The sequence below is a fragment of the Sceloporus occidentalis genome, unplaced genomic scaffold (genome assembly GCF_023333645.1).
Source record: "Sceloporus occidentalis isolate IW3139 unplaced genomic scaffold, rSceOcc1.0.p SCAF_14, whole genome shotgun sequence".
NCBI classification, from domain to species: domain Eukaryota; kingdom Metazoa; phylum Chordata; class Lepidosauria; order Squamata; family Phrynosomatidae; genus Sceloporus; species Sceloporus occidentalis.
Window position 1 is genome coordinate 7,857,983 of NW_028316994.1, and position 21,094 is coordinate 7,879,076.

Genomic DNA, 21,094 nt, shown 5'->3' on the forward strand with positions numbered 1-21,094 from the left:
CAGTAGTTCCTAAACTTTGGCCCTCCAGATATTCTGGACTTCAGCTCCCAGAATTCCTGACCATTGATTAAGATTGGTGGGAATTCAGGGAACTGAGGACCAAAACTTTGAAACCACTGTCATAAGACATGGTTTCCAGACCCTTCGCTATTTTGGTCAGCCTCCTCTGGACACATTCTAGCTTCTCAACATCCTTTTTGAATGGATGCAGCACTCCAGGTGAGGGCTGACCAAAGTTGAATAGAGAGGTACTATTATTTTCCTTGATCTATTTGCTATACTTCTATTGATGCAGCCTAGAACTGCGCTAGCTTTTTTAGTTGTCACATCTCATTGTTGACTCATGTTCAACTTGTGGTCTACTAGGACTAGATGAGACAGTGCCTAAGGTATTTTTCCAGGAGAAAGGTGGCAGATTGGCATTCTATGGCTGGAATTCTGTTAATAATTTGCATGTGCATAAGTATGGTTTATATGTACATGTCTCTTTTGGGATGGAGCACAAGGTGCTATTCTGTAGTTCTTTGTATAATGTCCCAAACTCCCCCACTGCACAGCTATCAAGCCTTGCTGCTGTTTACTGGTGAGGAGTGGGGCAATTCAACCATTGCAGCTTTGAGCGGGAATGGACAGAAGGATGTACTGTGTCTATCAGCACACTCCCATTTCCTTCCCCTTCAAGCTGAGACAAGTCAGTTTGAAACATCTGAACTGTCTCACTGGTGTCTCCAGTCCTCACTGGTAGGCAGCAACAGCTCATCTGGAAGCAGTCCCTTGCAACCTACACAATAAAAAGGCCTACATGGTGTAGGCATGGAACTGCATGGGCAGAGTGTTATGCTGCTGTATGATCTTGGGCTATAGGTCCAGAAGCAAAAAGCTCTAAACCGAATTAGGGTGAGATTGAAAAATAAGAATAAGAACCACATGGTAAATCCAGGAAGAACAAGCCATAATCTACCTAAGTAGTTTGAGGGCTGAGAGCATCCTCACTTGCTCTTTTCTATTATAGTATATTCCTCTGCTGTTTAAGCAATTCTTCATACTTCTGCTCAGCAAATTAAAATAGGAAGCAAAAACTACTCCCATTTCCTTATCTTAACCTACCCCACCAGAAACTCTGCAAACAGCAGTAGTGGAATTTGATCCAGGGGTTATCGACATTGGAAAGGAGCAGCCGCTGATCCAGCAGGCCTGTAACTCAAGACTCAGAGCCTGGCCACCTGCCAAGCTTGAGAGGGAGGAGGTGAAGTTCCACAACCAGAGCTGCATTGGTTTTTATCAGGCGGCTACACCCAGAGATTCAGCAGGTATACATTTCAGGAGAAAGAATAGGGACAAGGTTGAGACAGACATCCAACACCTTCATCCAACACCTTCACAGAACAACTGAAAGCAGGCAAGGTGCTTCTGACATTGCCAGCAAGGACAGATGGATTCTACTGGAGACAAGAGGTAGCTTGCAGTTTTTTAAACAGCCAGATAACCCTCACACAACCAAAAGCAAATCCTTTGCATATCACTGTCTAACCTCCACACCAGGGGATGTTTTTGACTACAATCCCCATTCAGTCCAATCACTATGGTTAATTATCAGTAATTATGAAAGATGCAGACTTGAAACTACTGGGAGGCACCAGGTCATCTATTCCTGCTCTACAGGTGTGACCAATGCTGCTTCTATGGTAAGGACAATTATATTTTCCTGTTAGCAGAACAGGGAGCACAGTGATCCAGTTTCCTCATATATTGTAAGGTTCCACAATTAATTATTACATTTATTTCACACTTCTTTTGCATGATGAAGCTGGAGGTTGGACACAGAAGATTCCCAGACTATCTCCCTTCCAGTTTTTGACCAAACATAGACCTCTTTCTTCAGCAAAGCAGCTGTGTTATGTGCCTTCAGGCCATATGCTGGAAGTCTCGTATCATTTAGCAAAAAAGCTTTTCCAAAGAGCATGTACTCGGTGACAGGGAGGGAAAAGAGAGGCTGTGAAACAACCATGTTTTCTCAACAACACCCTTGAGGAGCAGACTGGCAGTGATCCCTTGACTTCCTGGTGCCAAGAAAGAGGTAGCAATGAAACCACACATTTGTCACTTTCCTTAACTAAATTAAATGATGAGCAAAAATGAGGGAAAAGCCTGCAATTAAGACTGCTTCGGGGAATGGAATTGGCCTACAAACTACCATTTAGGTATAGTTAGGGAATCTTTTCCAGCTTTGATTAAATCTCTTAATTCTAAGAGACCAGGATCAAAGCAGGATCAAAGCCCAAGGGTAGACTTAGAAAGAACAATTGATTATTTATTTATTTATTTTCATTTCTATGCTGCCTTTCTCCCAGAAAGGGACCCAAGGCAGCTCATAGATTAAATCGTTTAAAAACATTACAATAACATTTTTTAAAAATTAAAACAATCTGGCTAAAACCAGTATAGAAGTAAATAAAACATACAAAAGTCTAAAAACATAACTAGATCCAAAGAATTTTTGAAGGTGACTGGGAATTTGAACCCCCAAGACTAATCTAACACTACATCACACCAACATCACAGAGAGAAAGCATCACAGATCTGAACAACATACAGTACTCTTGCTGGCTACATCAAGACTAACATAGGCGGGATACAAAGCGGCGGTCTGTCGCCGGCGCCATTTGCTCCGCGAGGGAGCCGCAGCAGCCAAACCGCGCGGCTCCCGCGTGGAGCAAAAAAGAAGCTCCATTTCGGAGCTTCTTTTTGCGGCGCCTTTATGACGTCGCGAGGCGCCTGGCGCGGACTCGTGACGTCATAGGCGCCGCAACACGTACGGACGCTCAGCGTCCGATACGTAAACATGGCGGCCCCCATGTGGAAGGGGCGCTGCCATGTTGTACGTATTCTATACGTATTAGGGTTAGGGGGGTGCGGAAGCACCGCCCCTTCCTAACCCTAGTACGTATAGAAGACGTACTATATGGCGGTCTGTATCCCGCCATAGAAATTATCACTCACCAGTTGCAGTCTGGGCCAGCTTCTCCTTGGTTTTGAGAGCATGGGCCCGCTCCTCTTTGAGCCGCTCATCATCTTTGAGAAGGGCCACCAGCTGCTTGGCCTTCTCCCGCACATTGACCCCTTGGTCCTTGCCATCACGGTCAACATACTGGAAATCCTTTAGCGTCTGAATGGCATAGATGTTCTCCTTGCATTGCTGAGCCACTCGCTCTGAACCTGTCTTGATCAGGTATTCCATCAGTGTCATGGCCTGGAAGAGAAAGTAGAGGAGGGGCTCAGAATCTACAAAAGAAAGAAGCCGAGCATCAGGTTCCTGTAGGTGCTCATAGCAGGGGAGGACGGCTGGATATAAAGGAAAACCAGTGGTGAGTAGAAGTTGGATCCTCAGGTGGCTCTGAATGCGAGATTTGTGGGTTCTTGATGAAGATGGTATGACTACAGTTGCTTGTATTTCACCAGAGTTGGGCACCTCTAGAAGGTCTGGGGAACAATTTTCTACCTGAAGACCTGTTCTGGAGTGTAGCAACCTTGAAAATGACCAAAAAGTAGTGAAACATCAAAACTGGAAATGATCAGAAATCTACTTCTGCTTTCACTTTTGGGGGTCTGGTTTGAGAAGAGGAGGGGTTGAATCTGTGTCCAATTTTATAAAAAAAAAACATTGCTCCTGGTTACTTCCAGAAGTGGGAAATGATTTTATTGTCCAATTAAAAAAAATCAGAGAGGAGATTGAGGGGCCTTGGGATACAAATAATAATAATAATAAAAATCCCTGAAACAGTATGTAGTCCATGGACCAGACTTTGCCCACCCCTAATTTAAACAATTTCAACCAAAAGACAACATGGTATAATGGCAAAATACTGGACTAGGACTACAGAGAGCCACATTTAAATCTCAATTCATCCTTGGAGTTCACTAATGACCTAAGACCTATCAGCCTTCCTTTTAGCCTAGCCTCGTGCTTGAAGACAGAGCTTGGAAAATTCCTGGCTGGAAAATTCTGGTAAAACAAATTATTATTATTATTATTATTATTATTATTATTAGTCCAAAAAATAATTTTGCCAAGTTCTGTCTGATCTCCCTGGGGGAAAGGCAGAGTAAAAAAAAAAAGAAAACTCAGAAGGTTTCCAAATTTCTGGCAAGTATTTTGGGGATTAATGGTCAACAGAGCAAAACCTCTGAACTGAGCAGGCCAGAGCCAGTAATACAGAATGAAGATGAATTAAGTGCAGAAGACCTTCAACCTTCGCTTGAAATCTGCCGCACTTCCAAATGGGGAATGGACATAAAATTTAAATAATATGGCTCTATGAAGAAGCCATGAACCCACTTAAAAGGTATCCAGCACAGTGTGTACATGCATTGTGTTTGTTTGTTTATACCACACCTCTCTTCATGTCCTGATTTAATCACTCACAGCCCTGTCCTAGTGAACTGGCACTTATCAATTTCAGATAGCGTTCCTTTAGAAAACAAAGCAACCTGGCAAAAATTGGAAAGATTAGTTTCAGATTACACTTCCAGGTTAACCAAGCTACCATAGCCACTGGCCACGCTGGCCTGGAGAAGTGAGGAGCTGTAATCTAAAAACCTAAAACCTCCATGTTTTGCTCCATCTTAGGTGCTGGTGGGCCTCCTTTAAAGAAAAAGGGATGCAGCACCACAGAGTAGGGTCTTATGCTCGTGCCCATTACCTTATAGACATGACGCCAATTCTTGCCATGGTCATTGAGGCGCTTCCAAATCATGCTCATGATCTCAGAGAAGGCCACCACATTGTAGGTGAGGTCAGCGATTTCAGACATGAGGGAACTGGAGGGGCCCCATGGGTCATTTGATGTGGCCTCTCGCACCTTGATCTCTGCTTCAGAGTAGTTGTGGACAATGTTCTTCATCTGGCGGCGCAGGGAAGAGGTCGACATGGTGGCGGCAGTGGTTGGTGCAGGCAGTGGGGAAAGTAGCTGTGTTCTCCCCCACACACCACAAGCTTCCTGGTGACACTTTCAGGGTGTAACTGGCTAATGTTGTGTGAGCAGACTGTCCAGGTCAAGAAAAATCCCAAAGACCCTTTAAGGCAATGGGTCCCCTGTATCCAAGCACAAAAGAACCCAGCTTGCTTTGTGGGGCTCTCCAAGCTGCTCCTGTATCATGGGTCTGCTCTCCCTAGTGCACTGCATTCCCAGTCTGTGGCCACCTAGGCAAGGCAGCCATTTTGAGAAACACCTGAAAAAGTCAAGAGGGAGAAAAATTTCACTCAAGAATGAAGTACCTTTCCAGCCTATGTACTGAAGTCAACTGCAGAGAAATTTTGAAGGCCATATTCCAGTGGTGGGTGGGAGCAAAAAAGTCAACAATCCTGTCCTCTATTACTGGATTAAGGATAGTGTACAAGTAAAATTAATTTGAGCAGATTAAAACAGTTTAAAATAATAAACATTGTTTAAACAATCTAAAAAGATATTCAACATTTAACAATTTGAAAACAGCTTTAAAAGGTTAAGACAGTTTGAAAACCATATGCATAGTATAAGCCTGTTGGAGTTAAACCTTTAGGCCTTTAAGGTTTTAGTAAACAGCTATATTTTTACCAGGGCTGGGGAGTAGAAGTAGGAGTAATCAGTAAAAGAGTAAGAGGTTTTTACAGGTTTTTATATTTGTTACTCCTTATTCCTGTTATTATATTGTACATGCAAACATTACAAAATAATTTTATTATTTTGCACCGGGGAAGGGGACTGGGAGGCAAAGAGAGACACTTATACACACACACGCACACATGCCAGCCTTGCAAAGCAACCAGGGCTTTTCCCCAGGGCTGGGGAGTAGGAGTAATGAGTAATAGGTTTCTACAGGAGTAGGAGTAACATTAAGAAAAAAATATCTTACTTGGGAGTAGGACAAGGAGTAACCCCAAAATCAGCACTATTCTCCAGCCCTGGTTTTTCCCAGAAAGACCCAGTGTGGTATAGTGGTTTGAGTGTTGGAGTCACTAGGATGTTGGAAATCCAGGATTCAAATCCCCATTCAACCACAGAAACTCACTGGGTAACCTTGGGCAGGTCAGACTCCCTCAGCCTCAGAGGAAGGAAGTAGCAAACCCTCTCCGAACAAATCTTGCCAAGAAAATACAGTGGTCATCTTAGGGTGACCATAAGTCAGTCAGAAACAACTTGAAGGCACACAACAATAGTGTCATGCTTTTACTTGGTGCTGAAACAAAGCCAACACTGATGCCGGTTGGGCTTGTAAGGGGTGGGCATTCCATAACTGAGGTGCCACAGCTGTGAAGACACATTCTCTCACAATGTATAGACCCCACTGGTGAGATACAGAGGAAGGTTCCTTTAGGAGACAGTGTAGATATACATAGGGAAAGGTGAGATATAGTGATTTGAGCATTGGACTATGGCTCTGGAGAGCAGAGTTTGAATTCCAGCTTGGCCATGAAAACCCACTGTGTGACCTTGGACAAGTCAGACTCTTTCTGCCTCAGAGGAAGGCAATGGCAAACCCACTCTGAAGAAACACGCCAAGAAACCCCCATGATAGGTTTGCCAGTGTCGCCATAACTTTGAAACAACATGTAGACTCACAACAACAACAATTCTGAGGACAGATATTTTCCCTTTCAAGATAGGGAAGAACTATATAAAGGGTGGGAAATGATCCCAGAAGAGCCATCAGTGAGAAAAGGGAGTGACCCTCTGGAGAAGCCTAGTCCCTCATTCCTCTTTAATCTGTACTGCAGAAAAATATAATCCTTTTTCCTACAAGTGGTTGGAACAGATATAGAATGGATTCAAAGGCTACATTTTAAATCTGGGATTTAACTTCCTATTCATTTGGCTTACCTCCAGAATGTACTTGAAGGGGATTGCAATGAATCAGTTGCACTTCCTCAAGCAAGGACATATCTAACCCAAGAAGTGTTAATATCTGAATGTTCTCCACCAAACCTATTTTAAATCCTTTGCCTAAATGGAAATGAATTCTATCACCTCCATGAATTCTTGTATGAACTGGGTGACCTCCTGATTAATACCTTTTATTATTCAGCATCTTTCTTCCTGGGAACTGGAAGTGAGAGAATGACTTTGGTAAGATGTTTAAGTCAGGCCTGCCCTCAGACCAGCTCAATTCTTTCCACTTGAGGCCAGATTAGGGGAAAGTGGGGTCTGCATGACATCTATGGCCCTTGGACCCCACTGTTGTGGCACACAAAGAGCCTCTGCAAGTCCCTCTTTAAGTCCCCCAACTTTTTAAAAAATAAATGGTTCAATGTTCTAATGCCAAACTGGACTGAACACACTCACCCACCCCCACCTTTTCCACCTGTATCCTAGCCAAAATGGAAACCAGAACTGATGTGACTTCTGGTCACCATGTTGGCTAAGACACAGCCAAAAAAAGGGAAGGATTTCCCTAGGTGTGGCCTGCAGGAATGGTAGGGGGAGTTGGCTGCACTCTACTGCAGTTGTCCGCCCCTTGACTACATGCTGCCCACATGCCTTTAAAAGGAAACAGAACAGGAGTGGAAAAGGTTGGGAAACCAGATTTTACTGCTCTGTGGTGCAACCACTAACTACAGGCTTCCAATTCTCAATCAAAAGATTCCACTATCCCAGCCCTTCAAAAGTGGCCACATGCCCTATGGAAGTTTTCTGACCAACCTGTGCCCTCCAGGTGTGTTGAATTTCAACTTCCATGGAGCTGGCCCTGTACTCCATGGCATCTGGAATGCCAGTTGAGGGATGGATACACTGGGAACACACACACACATAATCATTAGTTCCTTTTCTTGTTATAGTGGTGATTAAATTGGGCAGCAAATACAGGGAAAAGAGCAGGAGCAACCAGAATCAGACTCATCTGTCCCTTTCCCCTCCCCACCAACCCTGTCTGATCTCCATCTAATGGCACACAGCATGCCTTCCAGCTAGGCTGCTGTGGCCCGGTCACCTTCATGCTCAGAACAGAAACGGAAGGTCTTGGTTTTAGCAGCACTCACTAGCTCCAGGATCAACACCCAATGTCTCCCAGGCACATTTATTTTACATTTGTTGCTCACACTTTCTTCAAAGAGCTCAAGATAGCATATGGGCCTGTACAGACAGGCCAAAATAAAACTGCTTCAGGACACTTTGGAGGTATGCTGTTTAAATGATACATGCATCCTAAGAGGCCAGAAGCCATGCCAAAACCATGCTGCAGTCCTAAGGACTGGACCACAGCTTTGGCACAGCTTCTGGCCTCTTAGGATGCATGCATCATTTAAACAACATATTTCCAAAGTGACCCGAAGCAACTTTATTTTGTTTGTCTGTATGGGCCCATATAATTCCCTGTTTTCCACCCTCACAATTAGACTGTGAAATAGCTGGCCAAAACCAGGGCTATGGAGTCAGGAGTTGGAAGCAATTTTGGATGGAGTCAGAGTAAAAAACAAACATACAGTAGAAATATATTGATGTTTACTCCAGCTTCAAAATAAAATATTATAATGATATATGGTAGACATCTCATTTTATACATCAGCAAATAAAATATATATCATATGGTCTATCTGTCTAAATAGCCTGATGATCCACACACAGTGGTAATAAAACGTCTTGTGCTACTATTTTATTACAGTAATTTTTTTATTACTAATTTATACAAGTTTCCCTTTTGTGAAGGTGTCAGAGTTGGACAGTAACAAAAAGGAGTCTTGAGTCTAAAGTTTAGCACAGTGATTCCCTAACTTTGGTCCTTCAGGTTTTTGGACTTCTACTCCCAGCCAGCTTGACTAACAGTTAGGAATTCTGGGAGCTGAAGACCAAAACATGTGGAAGACCAATGTTTGGGAACCACTGGTTTAGAGTATGGACTCAACCACAACACAACAAATGGATCAAGGTCACCCTTGTAAGCCATGAGAGTGAGCAGGAATTTGACTCATGATTTCCCAGGTCAAAATCCACAAACCTAAGCATTAACCACTACCCTTATCTCTCCCCTACTCTGTTTTCTCTTTCTGTCACTCTCTTACATGCACACCATGCATCCTATATCATGTCCTATAGCCTTCCTTGAGCTGAACCTCTTTGGACTTGTCAGACAACTCCCTTCATACCCGGCAAGCATAGCCATTCTGATGTGCTGGATCAGCCTTCTCCAACCACGTTCTCTCCAGTTGCTCTGAGCAGCAACTCCCACCCAACAAGGCTAACAGTAGACTTACAAAGCAATGAAGTCTAAAACATCTGGAAGGTACCAGGCGAGGAAAGGCTATGCTGATTTCCCTTTGCTCTTGTAGACTGCCTGGAGTTCTGAGCATGTAACAAATCTTATTCCCTCCTTAGTAAGTAACTTTAACCAGCCCAATGCATCTACGGATTTGACAGAGATATTTCTAAGAAGATCAGAGATTTAGGAGCCAGAGTTATGGTGGACTAGAAGTGGGAGAAGAGAGGAGGGGAAAGTGGAAGATGTACAAGTCATGGGATCCATCTCCAAAGTGTTCTCTGCTTCCTGACGCCCCTCACCCTGCCTGACCCTAACATTCTTAAATGTCAGAAAGGAAGGAAGCCTGCATTTCTAAGGAATGAGTCACAGCAACCAGTGTTCGGAAACTTCCTCCTTCCACTCCTTTCCGGTTCTGCTGAATATTGCTTTCAGCTGTAGATTCCTGAATTGGACAACTGATCATCAGAGGCTGGGAAAGTGTTTTGTTAAAAAAATAAATGCCAGAATCTTCCAGACTGCCATGGGAATTGCTATCCCAAAAACTAATTTTTCCAAAGCTCTGAAGAAGATTCAGTGAGCGAAGGGAAGTGATCAGAGATGTCTCACCTCTATGAGCACCAAAACCAATTTCAAATGTCAACTTTCAATTTCAATTCTAATCTTTGAATTCAGGACCCAAACAGACAGGCCAAATGAAGCCGCTTTAGGCCACTTTGGAGGTGTGCTGTTTAAAAGACGCACATATCCTAAGAAGCTGGAAGCCACACCGAAGCTGTGTTCTGGTCCTTAGGACTGGAGTGCAGCTTTGGTGCGGCTTTCAGCCTCTTAAGACGTGTGCACTGTTTAAACAGCACACTTCCAAAGTGGCCTGAAGCGGCTTTATTTGGCCTGTCTGTTCGGTCACCTCAATTTCTAAGAGAGCCAACACCAATTTCAGAGATTCTAAAGAGACTTTTCTTCCTGAAGTGTCTAATGAATTTGCAGACAAACAGATACAGTAGGGAAGAAAAGCTATTTAAAATATTTTACTCTTGACACTATTTGGGAACTATGAAGCAGTGTGGCCCATGAGGCAACAGCTGCTGGTCTATGGCAAATATCCAGGAAACTTCGTTACTATGATATGGCACAAGTCCCTGGCACCCTATGGGAAAAAAGTTTTGGTCCACCACATCAAACAACTTGATAAGCGCTTACATGTAGTCCCAATTATTGCAAGCCACCAAAACGGCTTTAAGAAATTAAACAAGACACTAGTCCAATATCCTCAAATGTACTGGGAAACCATAGCTTCAATTCCTAGTCAGCCTTAAATAGCGTAAGGGAATCAAGGGAGAAAATGTGATTAAGTGACTAACACATGTTTGTTGATAGAACAATTATTACATTTACAGTATACACTAGTGATTTTCTCCAAGGAGTTTCAAAGGAGGAGGATGGAAGCTTCCTTCCAACAGCTAGGGGCCACATGTTCAACATTTGAGATTCTTGTGCATTTTGACTAGCTGACAAGGTATGGAAACAGCCTCCTAAAGATATCCACTAGTTCAGGATCTCAACTCTTGAAGACTTGCTTTTTTAGACAGATTTGTATCTGATTTAATGGAATTTTAAAGGTTTTCTATTTAGCCTCATCATACCTGGCTCCTCGTTGCTTCTCGTTGTATTTAGTACAGTTGAAGACCATGTTTCCTGCCTTGAGAATCATTATATTCAGAGGTTGAGGCTAATATGATCAGCCTTCTGTAGCCCAGCCCCCTCCAGACATGTTAGATTACAACTTCTATCTTACCAACACTTGTGCATGGAACTGCAAATCTACCACAACTCATACTAAAACATATACCTTGAATTATTGCCATGCTGAAGGCTTTCTGTCCCTCCCATGCTCCTGATCAATTAGCATTCCAGGGCACAGCCAGTTTAAAAGAAAGAAATTTGTGGTTATGAACATTCTTTCACTCCCAGGCTGTTTTTTCTAGTCCCCTCTTTGACCTTCCCCACTCTCTTGCAACCCTCCAGCAGTTGAAAAAGCAAGAATGATTCTGCAGATGAAACCAACATCTGAAACAGAGATGTTCTACTTGTCCAGGCTCCCACACCTCACATTTGATCAAAACTACTGAACCATTAAAAAAAGCAGAGTGTCTCCTGCCAAAAGACGTTTGAGCTTAAACCAGCATTGAGAAACTGTGATCCTCCAGATGTTGTTGCCCATCATCTCTCATAACTGGTTGCAGGAGCAATAGTTCAGTTACATTTGGAGAACTGCATTGTAACCAACCAAAACATAACATAAACTCAACAACCATACTTGGTTTGGTTTTTTTAAAAAAAAGTTTCTAGTCCTTGAGGTTGCAGAGAGATGTCATAGCGAACAGTACTTAATAAAGTGTTGGAAGTTGTACATATGGATTTCTAATCTCCTGTTTTGTGTTAATCTATTATACAGAGCTTGCCAATGTTACGCTTTTGGACTCATAGCATATAGCAATTAGATGGTCAGGAATTCTGAAAATTAGTCTAACCTTTTCAAACTTTGGTAATCCCTTTCAAACAGGGTTGATAGCCATCTATTGAGGATGTGCCAGCTATAGATTTCCTGCATCAACGGTGTGTGTGTGTGTGTGTGTGTGTGTGTGTGTGAGAGAGAGAGAGAGAGAGAGAGAGAGAGAACTAGAAAACTAACATGGCCCTCTCTGGTTCTATGGCTCTAGCCCAACAGTGTCAGTATCCACTGATGGTGCATGATGGAAGAATATCCCACCAAGTTCTGAGTAATCTTCCACAAAAGGGAAGGGCAAGGAGAAATTCAAAGGCAGTGGCTGTTGCACCTTTAAGTAGTTTCTGATTTATCGTACCAAGAGTAAACCCACCATGAGCTTTTATTGGAAAGATTTATTCTAAGTAGGTTTGCCATCACCTTCCTATATGGCTGAGAAGACTGTGACTTACCCATGGTCACTCAGAGGGTTTCAATGGCTCAATGGGGATTTGAACCTTGGTCTCCCAGAGTCCTCAGTTCAACACCCAAACTACTACACCAGTATTTTGATGAAAAAGAAATATAGTTCTTGCCATCAACAACAGAACAATACACAGATTAACATGCAAATCACCCCTCCCTATCCAGGGTCACACAGTATATATATACCCCACTCTCTTCCATGCCAGCATTCTCTGAAGATGGCAGCCACAGATGCTGGCAAAACATCAGGAATAAACTCTTCTAGAACATGGCCACATAGCCCAAAAAACCCACAAAAATCTATGAATACAGTTCTTCTCATTATGCAAGGATCAGTCTGCAAAGCTCACATTCTCTACGCACACACCTGTAGCATCAATGCCAAAAGAATATGTCTGTTCATACAGTTACTAGTGTTTCCACTTCATTAATACCAAGGAGATTTTATACTAATTTGATAAATTATGTTTTGACCATTCAATAAAAGAGTTCTTTCCCTGACCTGGTGCCCTTTGGATATACTGTCCTAACCCCCCGCCCATCCCATCCAATATGGCCAATAACCATTGAAGTTCAACACCTCTGGAGGGAAGAAGGCTAGCAAATGCTAAACAGCACACAAAAGAGGGAATTTCCCCTCCAGTGTTGTTTATTTCTGTTTCACTTCTGCTTTGTCTTTATTGCCCAACTTGCCACAACCCTACACTTGCCCCAGAAATAAAGAAGTGTGTACCAATCCGGGTTTTGCACTCAGCACAACCCATGAAACTTCTGTTTATCTAGAGGCAGGTAAAGTACCAGAATATCCCAAATCCAAGTGCTGTTGAGTGATTTCTGGGAAGAAACATTTTCATGAGATGCTTTTGTTCCTTATTTCTTTATAGAAACAGTAGACATTCATAAAGGGATAACTGAGCAAACTTCATACTTCATGTAGGGAAACAGCTTTAAACTATAGTATGCAAATATCACTCAGATGGGCTCATGGATGAGCTAACAAAAATTTTACTGTTTCGTTGTTTTACCTCCTGCTTTTATTGTATATTCTAATTTAATCCTGTAATCCTGGAAAATATATTTTTGGACAACAACTCCCAGAAAATCCCAGCTCCAGCCAGATAGAATGTGGTTGTTGTGCAGCTAATGGAATTCTAGGAGATGCAGTCCAAAAGTAACTTTTCCAAGGATTCAAGTACCTGTGATGAATTCCTGATCCCAACTTCCAATCTCAGTTCTATTATAACAATATTGCATGTAGCCATTATGCCACATTTATCATATGTCATCAGAATTCCTATATCTTTTTATATAGAAAATCACCCTGGAATTCAATTGTTGCAATTCTGATAATCCTCTAAACCATTTAAAATCCAGAGAGTAAATTTAACAGAGGGACAATTAAATACTGTACTTTTAAAGAAACGTTTAGCAAACTTAATATGCTATGCATTCAGATTTAATCCAAGAAACTGCAAGTGAAGAGAATACTACTAAACCTTGAAGCACAGTTATATGTCTAAAACCTTGTTGTTGTTTTTAAAGCAGTGCAAGTTTCTAGCTCTTATGCTGAGGGGAAATTTTTATTAATCTAATGTTAAGATTCCACCTCAACATTAGGAAGAACTTTTTGACAGTAAGAGCTGCTTGACGGTGGAACACGCTTCCTCAGAGTGTGGTGGAGTCTCCTTTGGAGGTTTTTAAACAGAGACTGCAACATCATTTGTCAGGAGTGGTTTGGTTGTGTATTCCTGCATGGCAGGGGGTTGAAGTGGATGGTCCTTGTGGTCTCTTTCAGTTGTATGATTCTTAAATGGTGGGGGCTGCAATCAAGAAATAAGAAGATGACTAGGAATGGGAAGGGCATCCGTGAAAGAACTAGATTAGATGCTAAAGTCCAAAGAGATACAGCAGAATACTAAGTCAGTCTTAGTTTCAGTCAGAATTGCTGAATGGTTTCAGTCAGAATTGCTGAAACCATTATATTTCCTTCTACTATGTATGGGTGTCAAAGCTGGACAATGAAGAAAGCTTACAGAAAGAAAATAAACTCATTTGAGATATGGTGCTGGAGGAGAGTGCTGAGGATAATAATAATAATAATAATAATAATAATAAATGCTTTATTTGTATACCGCCCTTCTTCCAATCAGGGTGCTGCACAGCATAGTAACATACACAATGTACAATATACAAAGACAATAAAACAGTTTAAAATATACCTTAAAAACAGATACTAGCCAGCTCAACATTGGCTATGGGGGGGGGGGGGGGGCTAACTAGAGCTCGTATCGGGGAACGCTCGCTTAAACAGGAAGGTTTTTAAATCCTTCCTGAACTGGACTAGGGAGGTAGCCGAGCGGAGCTCTATGGACAGGCAGAAAGACAAACAAATGGGTCCTTGAACAGATCAAGCCTGAACTCTCCCTGGAAGCCAAGATGATGAAACTGATGTAGTCATACTTTGGCCACATCATGAGAAGGCATGATTCACTAGAAAAGGTGCTAATGCTAGGGAAGGTAGAAGGAAACAGAAAGAGAGGAAGATCACATGCCAGATGGATAGACTCAATCAGGGAAGTCATGGGCCTGAATTTGCAGGACCTAAGCAGAGAAGTGAAGGACAGGGAGTCTTGGGAGATGTCTCATCCACAGGGTCGCCATGAGTCGAAGCTGACTCGAGGGCAGTTAACAACAAGCTCTAAAATGGTTCAGTCAGGGAGTCCTGATATGAAAATCAGCCTTAATGTCCTTTTAGTAATTCATCTGCATCTTTTATTGGCCACAAGCATATTATTTTCTGTGCTGCCTGTCCTTTCTGTTACTCTAGTTAGTCTGATTCCAAAGGTCATGCCCTACCCTATTCCCTCCTTACTTTATTGGTAAGAAGGCCTAAACCAAGTATTGCAAGATGGGATGTAATAATAAATAAGAATAGTGCTTTGGGGTACATGCAGAGTGTGTCTCCGCTTTGCTACAACCAATGCAACAAAATTTATATTCATGAGAAGACTATACATAAGAAGACCCTCCGAGATAATTTCCCAATAGACTCAAGCCCTAGAAGTAAGTTTCAGAAAACAGTCATAGGATGGTTTCCAATTTTGTCTCCCTCTGTCTGTGAAAAGTCAAGTACCAGAACAGCAAGAAAGATTTCAAACAGCAACACAGGCAAGAAGATCTGAAACAGTTGTGACAGGCATGGAGTTTCTCTCCTCTTGTTTCCAGGATGCAGACACAGAAAGTTAGGGAAGCTAAAGGGTTCAGGTGTTCAAACATGTGAAGAACCATCTCTAGGTGGCCAGGTAAACTGGCAAAGATCCAAGAAGCAGCAGGTTAAATTCCATGTACTTGTGATATCTTCCCTTAAAAAGCTGTTAAGATCTCCATTGCCTGCACAACTCCAACATCCATTGTCCTCAGCAATGGCTAGCTGTATATTCTTCCACAGATCGTAAATGGAACTAAAGGAGACAACCATCCCTTGTTATTTAGTAACAGTATCTAAAATTTTGTACAAGTATACAGCTTAATTTACTAAAAACTCTTTTTGCCAACATCCACTGATAGGTTCCAACACCATGGATCTGTCAAAACATAGTTTTAAGCAATCCAAAGGTAGCTGCTGCTATCAACTTATCTGCATTAATGAATTTATAACATGGACTTTGCCGCTTTCATTTCATTTAGCAGTTCAGAGAGGAGGCAAAACACAATATTCCTGTGCTTTCTCCCCATCTTTCTCTGTTCTGTAAGCCTCCAAAATGCCCCCTAACACCATTAATCATTTTTACTCTGAATTAAAACTGAGCAAATGTCATATTGGAATTCCACAGATGTAAAGCTTCGGTTTCATTCAAGAGCTCTTCTTCTTCTCTGCAATTTGGCACCCATATAAATTGCCTCACATGCTCAACGTCAGCTGCACTCCATGGAAATGTTCCTTTTCCCGCCCACTCAAGCCAGGCACGCCTTGTCCTGGGAGCAGATCTTTGGAAAACCCATCCAGCTACGGAAATGAAAGGGCAACAGCAAAGCCTAACCAATAAGAAAGGAAGTGTGGGTTCTAAATAAAGTGGCTCCTTGGTATCGGCTGGGTTTTGGTTCCAGGGCCCTCTGTGGATACCAAACTCCATGGAAGCTCATGTCTCATTAAACACAATAGCACAGTATATTAGTGTCCCTTATATAAAATGGCAAAATCAAGGTTTGCTTTTTGGAATTTATACACACACACACAATTTAGAATATAAATATATTTTCAAGCCATGGATGGCTGAATCCAAGGATAAGGAATCCGTATATATGGAGGGCTAACTATATTGCCCTCCATGGTTCTCCAGCCACATTTCCCCATTCATTTTAATCTGCTGATACTGACCTGTATCTATTGATACAGAGACAGCATAGTGCAGTGATTTGAGTGTTGGCCTATGAATCTGGAGACCAGGATTTGAATCCCAGATCAGTCATGGAAACCCGCTGAGTGACCTTGGGCAAGTCACACTCTCTCAGCCTCATGGCAAACCACTTCTGAACAAATCTTGCCACGAAAACCCCATGACAGGGTCACCTAAGGGTCACCATAACTCGGAAACAACATGAGGGCACACAGCAGCAGCAACCCACAAGGCTTGGGCTGGCTCTAGATTGGAGAGGCTCTTCATCTCTGTGTCCTGTGATGTGCCTGTCAACATCTCTGGTCCCCAGGGTTACATGGTGGTGCCAGTGGGAGCTCCAGTCAGCTCCAGGTGGCCCCTAGCAGAGGTCTGGGAGATGCTGTTTGAATTTCTCATAGTGCTCTGCAGAAGTCTTATGCTGGGGCATTGTGGGAAATATACATAGCTTTTTTCCAGACCTAGATGCACAGTGCCTGTGTCACAGTAAAGCAATGGTTCCTGCCACAGATTCAAGACTTTCCAGGGAGGCTCCATGATGATGCTAGGTCTGGTCAAGAAAGCATGTGTAGGGATTTCTTCCCTTGCACACCTCTGGCCAGGCACAGTACGCTTGTCCCTCCATATTCGCTAGGGTTAGGGGCACAAGACCCCTGTGAATATGAAAACACCACAAATAACAAACATACCATGTTTTTACCTGAGAGAACACCTCTTAAGGAATCTCTAGTTCCTCCGGTGCAACTCTGCGGTCAAAGTCCAACAAACACTGACCCTAGAAGTGCGCTGAAGGAGCTATAAACTCCTAGTATTCTCTCTAGGGATCTTTAGGACTTTCAGTGCAACTTTTAGTTCAAGTTGACCACAGAATTGCACTGGAGGACCTAGATATTCCTAGAGAGAACATATTGATCAAATCCATGAATAATCAAATCCTCAAATACGGAGAGATGAGTGTACTTGCTTTAGGCAGAGCAGAATGACAACGTCAACACCAAGCCAACCACTCACCCGGATAATTCGACCTTGATGTTCCTTCTCTCCACAGGCGATGCTCCTCGGGTTCCTCTGTTCTAGGTCCCAGGCGTATTAAGACTCGAAGCCGGCGGATGAAGACGGATTGGCCGCAGTCCCACCGGAGCCCCCCGGGTCCAAAGCAGGCCTTTCAGCCTCCCCGCTTCTTCCCCCAACCTGGGGGCATAGCCAAGGCTTTTCCTCTTTGCCAAATGGAGGAATCTTGACAAAATGGGTGGGAAAGTAAGGCAACCCACTGTTTGCAAATGGCCTTTCAGAGGATGTTTCTTAATAGTAACAATAATAACAGGTCCAAGAAGGAGATCTGGAAATGTAATAAAGAGAGAAGCCACAGAGAGAGAGAGAGAGAGAGAGAGGAACAGATTGCCTTTGGAGGAGGAGGAAGAGAAGAAACCAAGGACTCCTCTGCTCAGGGTGGGTTCAAAGGTCACACACAGAGAGGGAGGTCAGAGGTTGAACCTGAAGGTCAAAGGTCAGGAATAAGCCCTCTTCCTCCTGGACTCAGAAACCAAGGTGGCTTCCAGGAGAGGAGACGAGACTCGCCCTCCTTGGGCCTGGCTCCGTCTTGAAGGAGGCTCCGCCCGGGATCTCCGTCTCCTTGGCAATGCAGAGAGAGAGAGACAGGCAAAACGGGGAGACGCTCTAGCCCTACCGCTCTATGGCCCTCTCGCCGAGGCTCCGGAGGAAGAAAAGGCGGCGGCGGCGGCGGAGGCAGCGCCGGGAGGACTCTCCCCGCAAAGCGGAAGCGGAAGTCAGGCCGCCGCCGGCGCCACTTCCGGCTCCAAGTTGTGTCCACTTCCGCCCGCGCCTTTCTAGGGCGACCGCATCTATGACCGCCACTTCCGTTATAAACATAGAGATAAAAAAATCAAGACACACCGCAGAAGTAATACATTTTGAGACCGCTTTAACTACCTTGAAACAGGGCAGGTGCTTCTGGGTAGGGAAGTCCTTTGGCAAAAATGTACAGCCGTTCCGATTGGTTCTTAGCCCAAAGGCCGTGACGTCAGAAGCACCTTCTCTGCATTTAAAGAGACATGACCCCCCTTTTCTGTCGCCAAAGGTTAAAAGGTTTTATGGAGTGGGTGGGTTGGGAATCCTCTCGTCTGCATCCCCACTGCAGAAATAATCCGGTTTAACACCACTTTAAACTGCCGTGGCTCAATGCTATGGAGTTCTGGGAACTGTAGTTTGTTTTTGGAACCAGACCTCTGCAACAAACAACTACAACCCCCAGAATTCCCTAGCATTGAGCCATGGAAGTTTAAAGTGGTGTCAAACTGGATTATTTCTGCAGATGCAGCCCTCTCAATGTTTCATGCTGAAGTCAAAGGCAGAGAAAAGCTTCTCTAAATGATAGAATTTGCTAAAGGGAAGAAGACAGTAGGCTGAAATCAAAATTATTTCCTTTACAGGTTCATATTTTAATTAGATTTGAAGAAACCTTTATTTGTTGCAACAGGCAGACTTTTAAAACAATCATAGACAAGCCTCAGAAAAGAAAACCATGGCCTGTTACAGACTGCCAAAATAAAGCTGCTTTGGGTCTCTTTGGAGGTATGCTGTTTAAATGATGCATGCATCCTAAGAATCTGGAAGCTGCACCAAAGCTGCACTCCAGTGCTTAGGAATGGAGTCTGGCTTTGGCGCGACCTCCGGACTCTTAGGACCCATGCATCATTTAAACAGCATATCTCCAAAGAGACCTGAAGCAGCTTTATTTTGGCAGTCTGTAACAGGCCCCAGTCTCTCTTGCCAAACAGATTTTGTTTGTGTTCACCTTGCTTTGCATCCGAGATCTCAGCACATCCACATTTTCTGGATAGGTGCCCAGAGCCTTTCCCATAAACCTTGCGCATGAGTTACCTATGGCATTCATAGCAGTTCACTTCAAGCACAAATAAAGCTACAGCATCACAAGGCCTTCCCTGCAGCAGGAAGTCTTAAGAATTACTTGGGTAAATGTAAGTCAATCGATCGAGTTGAATTTGTTCCAGAGGAAATTCCAGTTTCTTTGAGGAGATACTCTACGTAAAAATATAATAATAATAATAATAATAATAATAATAATTTGTTTTATTTATATACCGCTATTCCAAAGATCATAGCGGTGAACAGCAAGTAAGCTAATTAGCAAGTAAACTCGGAAGACTTATAACAAGGGAAAGGCTTTGATCAAACATGGGAGCAACATAAATTCCTTTAATAAGTTGCACTTAAAACATGCTTATGTGCATTTCTTCAGGTTGCAAGTATTAGTGGCAGCCATTTTTGAATGCCTTCATTCAAGTTGTTAGAAAGCTAGCCTATGCCCTAGCCTCAGACAGACACAGTATATCACTTTGTGTTTCTTGAGACGTTTTAAAAGCTTTTAGACCAGCTCCTTCTGAGCCACGTGTCAAATTTTAGGCTGCAGTCCTACTGATGCTTACTTGGTATTGAATCTCGTTGATCACAACAGGCCTTAACTGCAAATAAACACACAAGACAAAACCTTCTAAGCTCCTCACCTGTAGGTACCATTTGTTGTCCCCATTCAAACTATAGTTGTAGGACTTCAGCTGTTTTGCTAAAGAAGTTGGAATTCAGCAGTAAAGGAAGCAGGAATTCTGCAGCAAAGAAAGCTGAACTGTGCAAATTAAAGCCAGATTCCTGTTAGCAGAAGCAGAGGCAAAGGCAGCAGCAAGAAGATGAAAAAGGCTGCGGTTGGACTGGCAGCCATCAAAAGATATCAGTAGCCTTAGGAGGCAATGCTGTCTTGGAATAGGCAATTTTCTAAGCTAATGCTTCTTAAGCTATCTGTGATTTGGAGGATGGGCAATTTTTTTCACCCAGTATGGCAGGGACAAGCACTATATTTGTGCCCATTGGTTAGTTATTCTTTTCTTCCATGGAAATGTTCCAGAGACCAGCAGCTGATGGCTTGCAGACCACCATTGGTCCACAGACCACCGGTTTAAGCCACCCCTCCCAGTGTCTCCAAGGATCCGTCTGAAAGGCAGCTCAGAACCAGAAGCCACCTCCTCCCACCCTCTATGAGAATGCGTAGAAAGTACAGTACAACTATTAGCAAGACACCAACAGAATTGTGACTTAAATAAAATGAGTGTGTAGCTTTCAAGTCGCCTATCAATAGTGTTTCCTTACGCAAAGAATACTTGCCAGTCCCTTCCTCTAAAATACAGCCTACAGCACCTGCTATTCATTGGCAGTCTCCCATCCAAGTACTAACCAAGGCTGACCCTGCTTAGCTTCGAAGATCAAACAGGACCTGGTGTCTTTAGGATATATTGGCCTCTAAATACTACATAAACTAGGAAAGTAATTGATCCTTTTAATATGCATAGGTTTATCCTGCCGCTACATTAGTCATGGATAAGGGCAGGCTTCAAAATCTCACTGTGAACTGTTATTATTATTAACCTTTATTTATGAAGCGCTGTAAATTTACACAGTGCTGTACATA

General features: G+C 43.1%; 1 protein-coding gene across 6 annotated transcripts in view; it reads right to left on the minus strand.

Moving 5' to 3' along the window:
* EPN1 (epsin 1) overlaps positions 1 to 18,354 on the minus strand; it is a 36,403-nt gene extending 18,049 nt beyond the window's left edge. For all 6 annotated transcript variants that reach the window (XM_089481046.1, XM_089481044.1, XM_089481049.1 and 3 more), the window contains exons 1-3: positions 17,605 to 18,354; positions 4,701 to 5,229; positions 3,001 to 3,250 (exon numbers count right to left, since the gene is read on the minus strand). In XM_089481046.1, coding sequence (XP_089337172.1) covers positions 3,001 to 3,250; positions 4,701 to 4,928 — 478 coding nt within the window. In that variant the 5' untranslated portion in view covers positions 4,929 to 5,229; positions 17,605 to 18,354. The remainder of the gene's footprint in view (positions 1 to 3,000; positions 3,251 to 4,700; positions 5,230 to 17,604) is intronic.
* Positions 18,355 to 21,094: the final 2,740 nt, after the last annotated feature.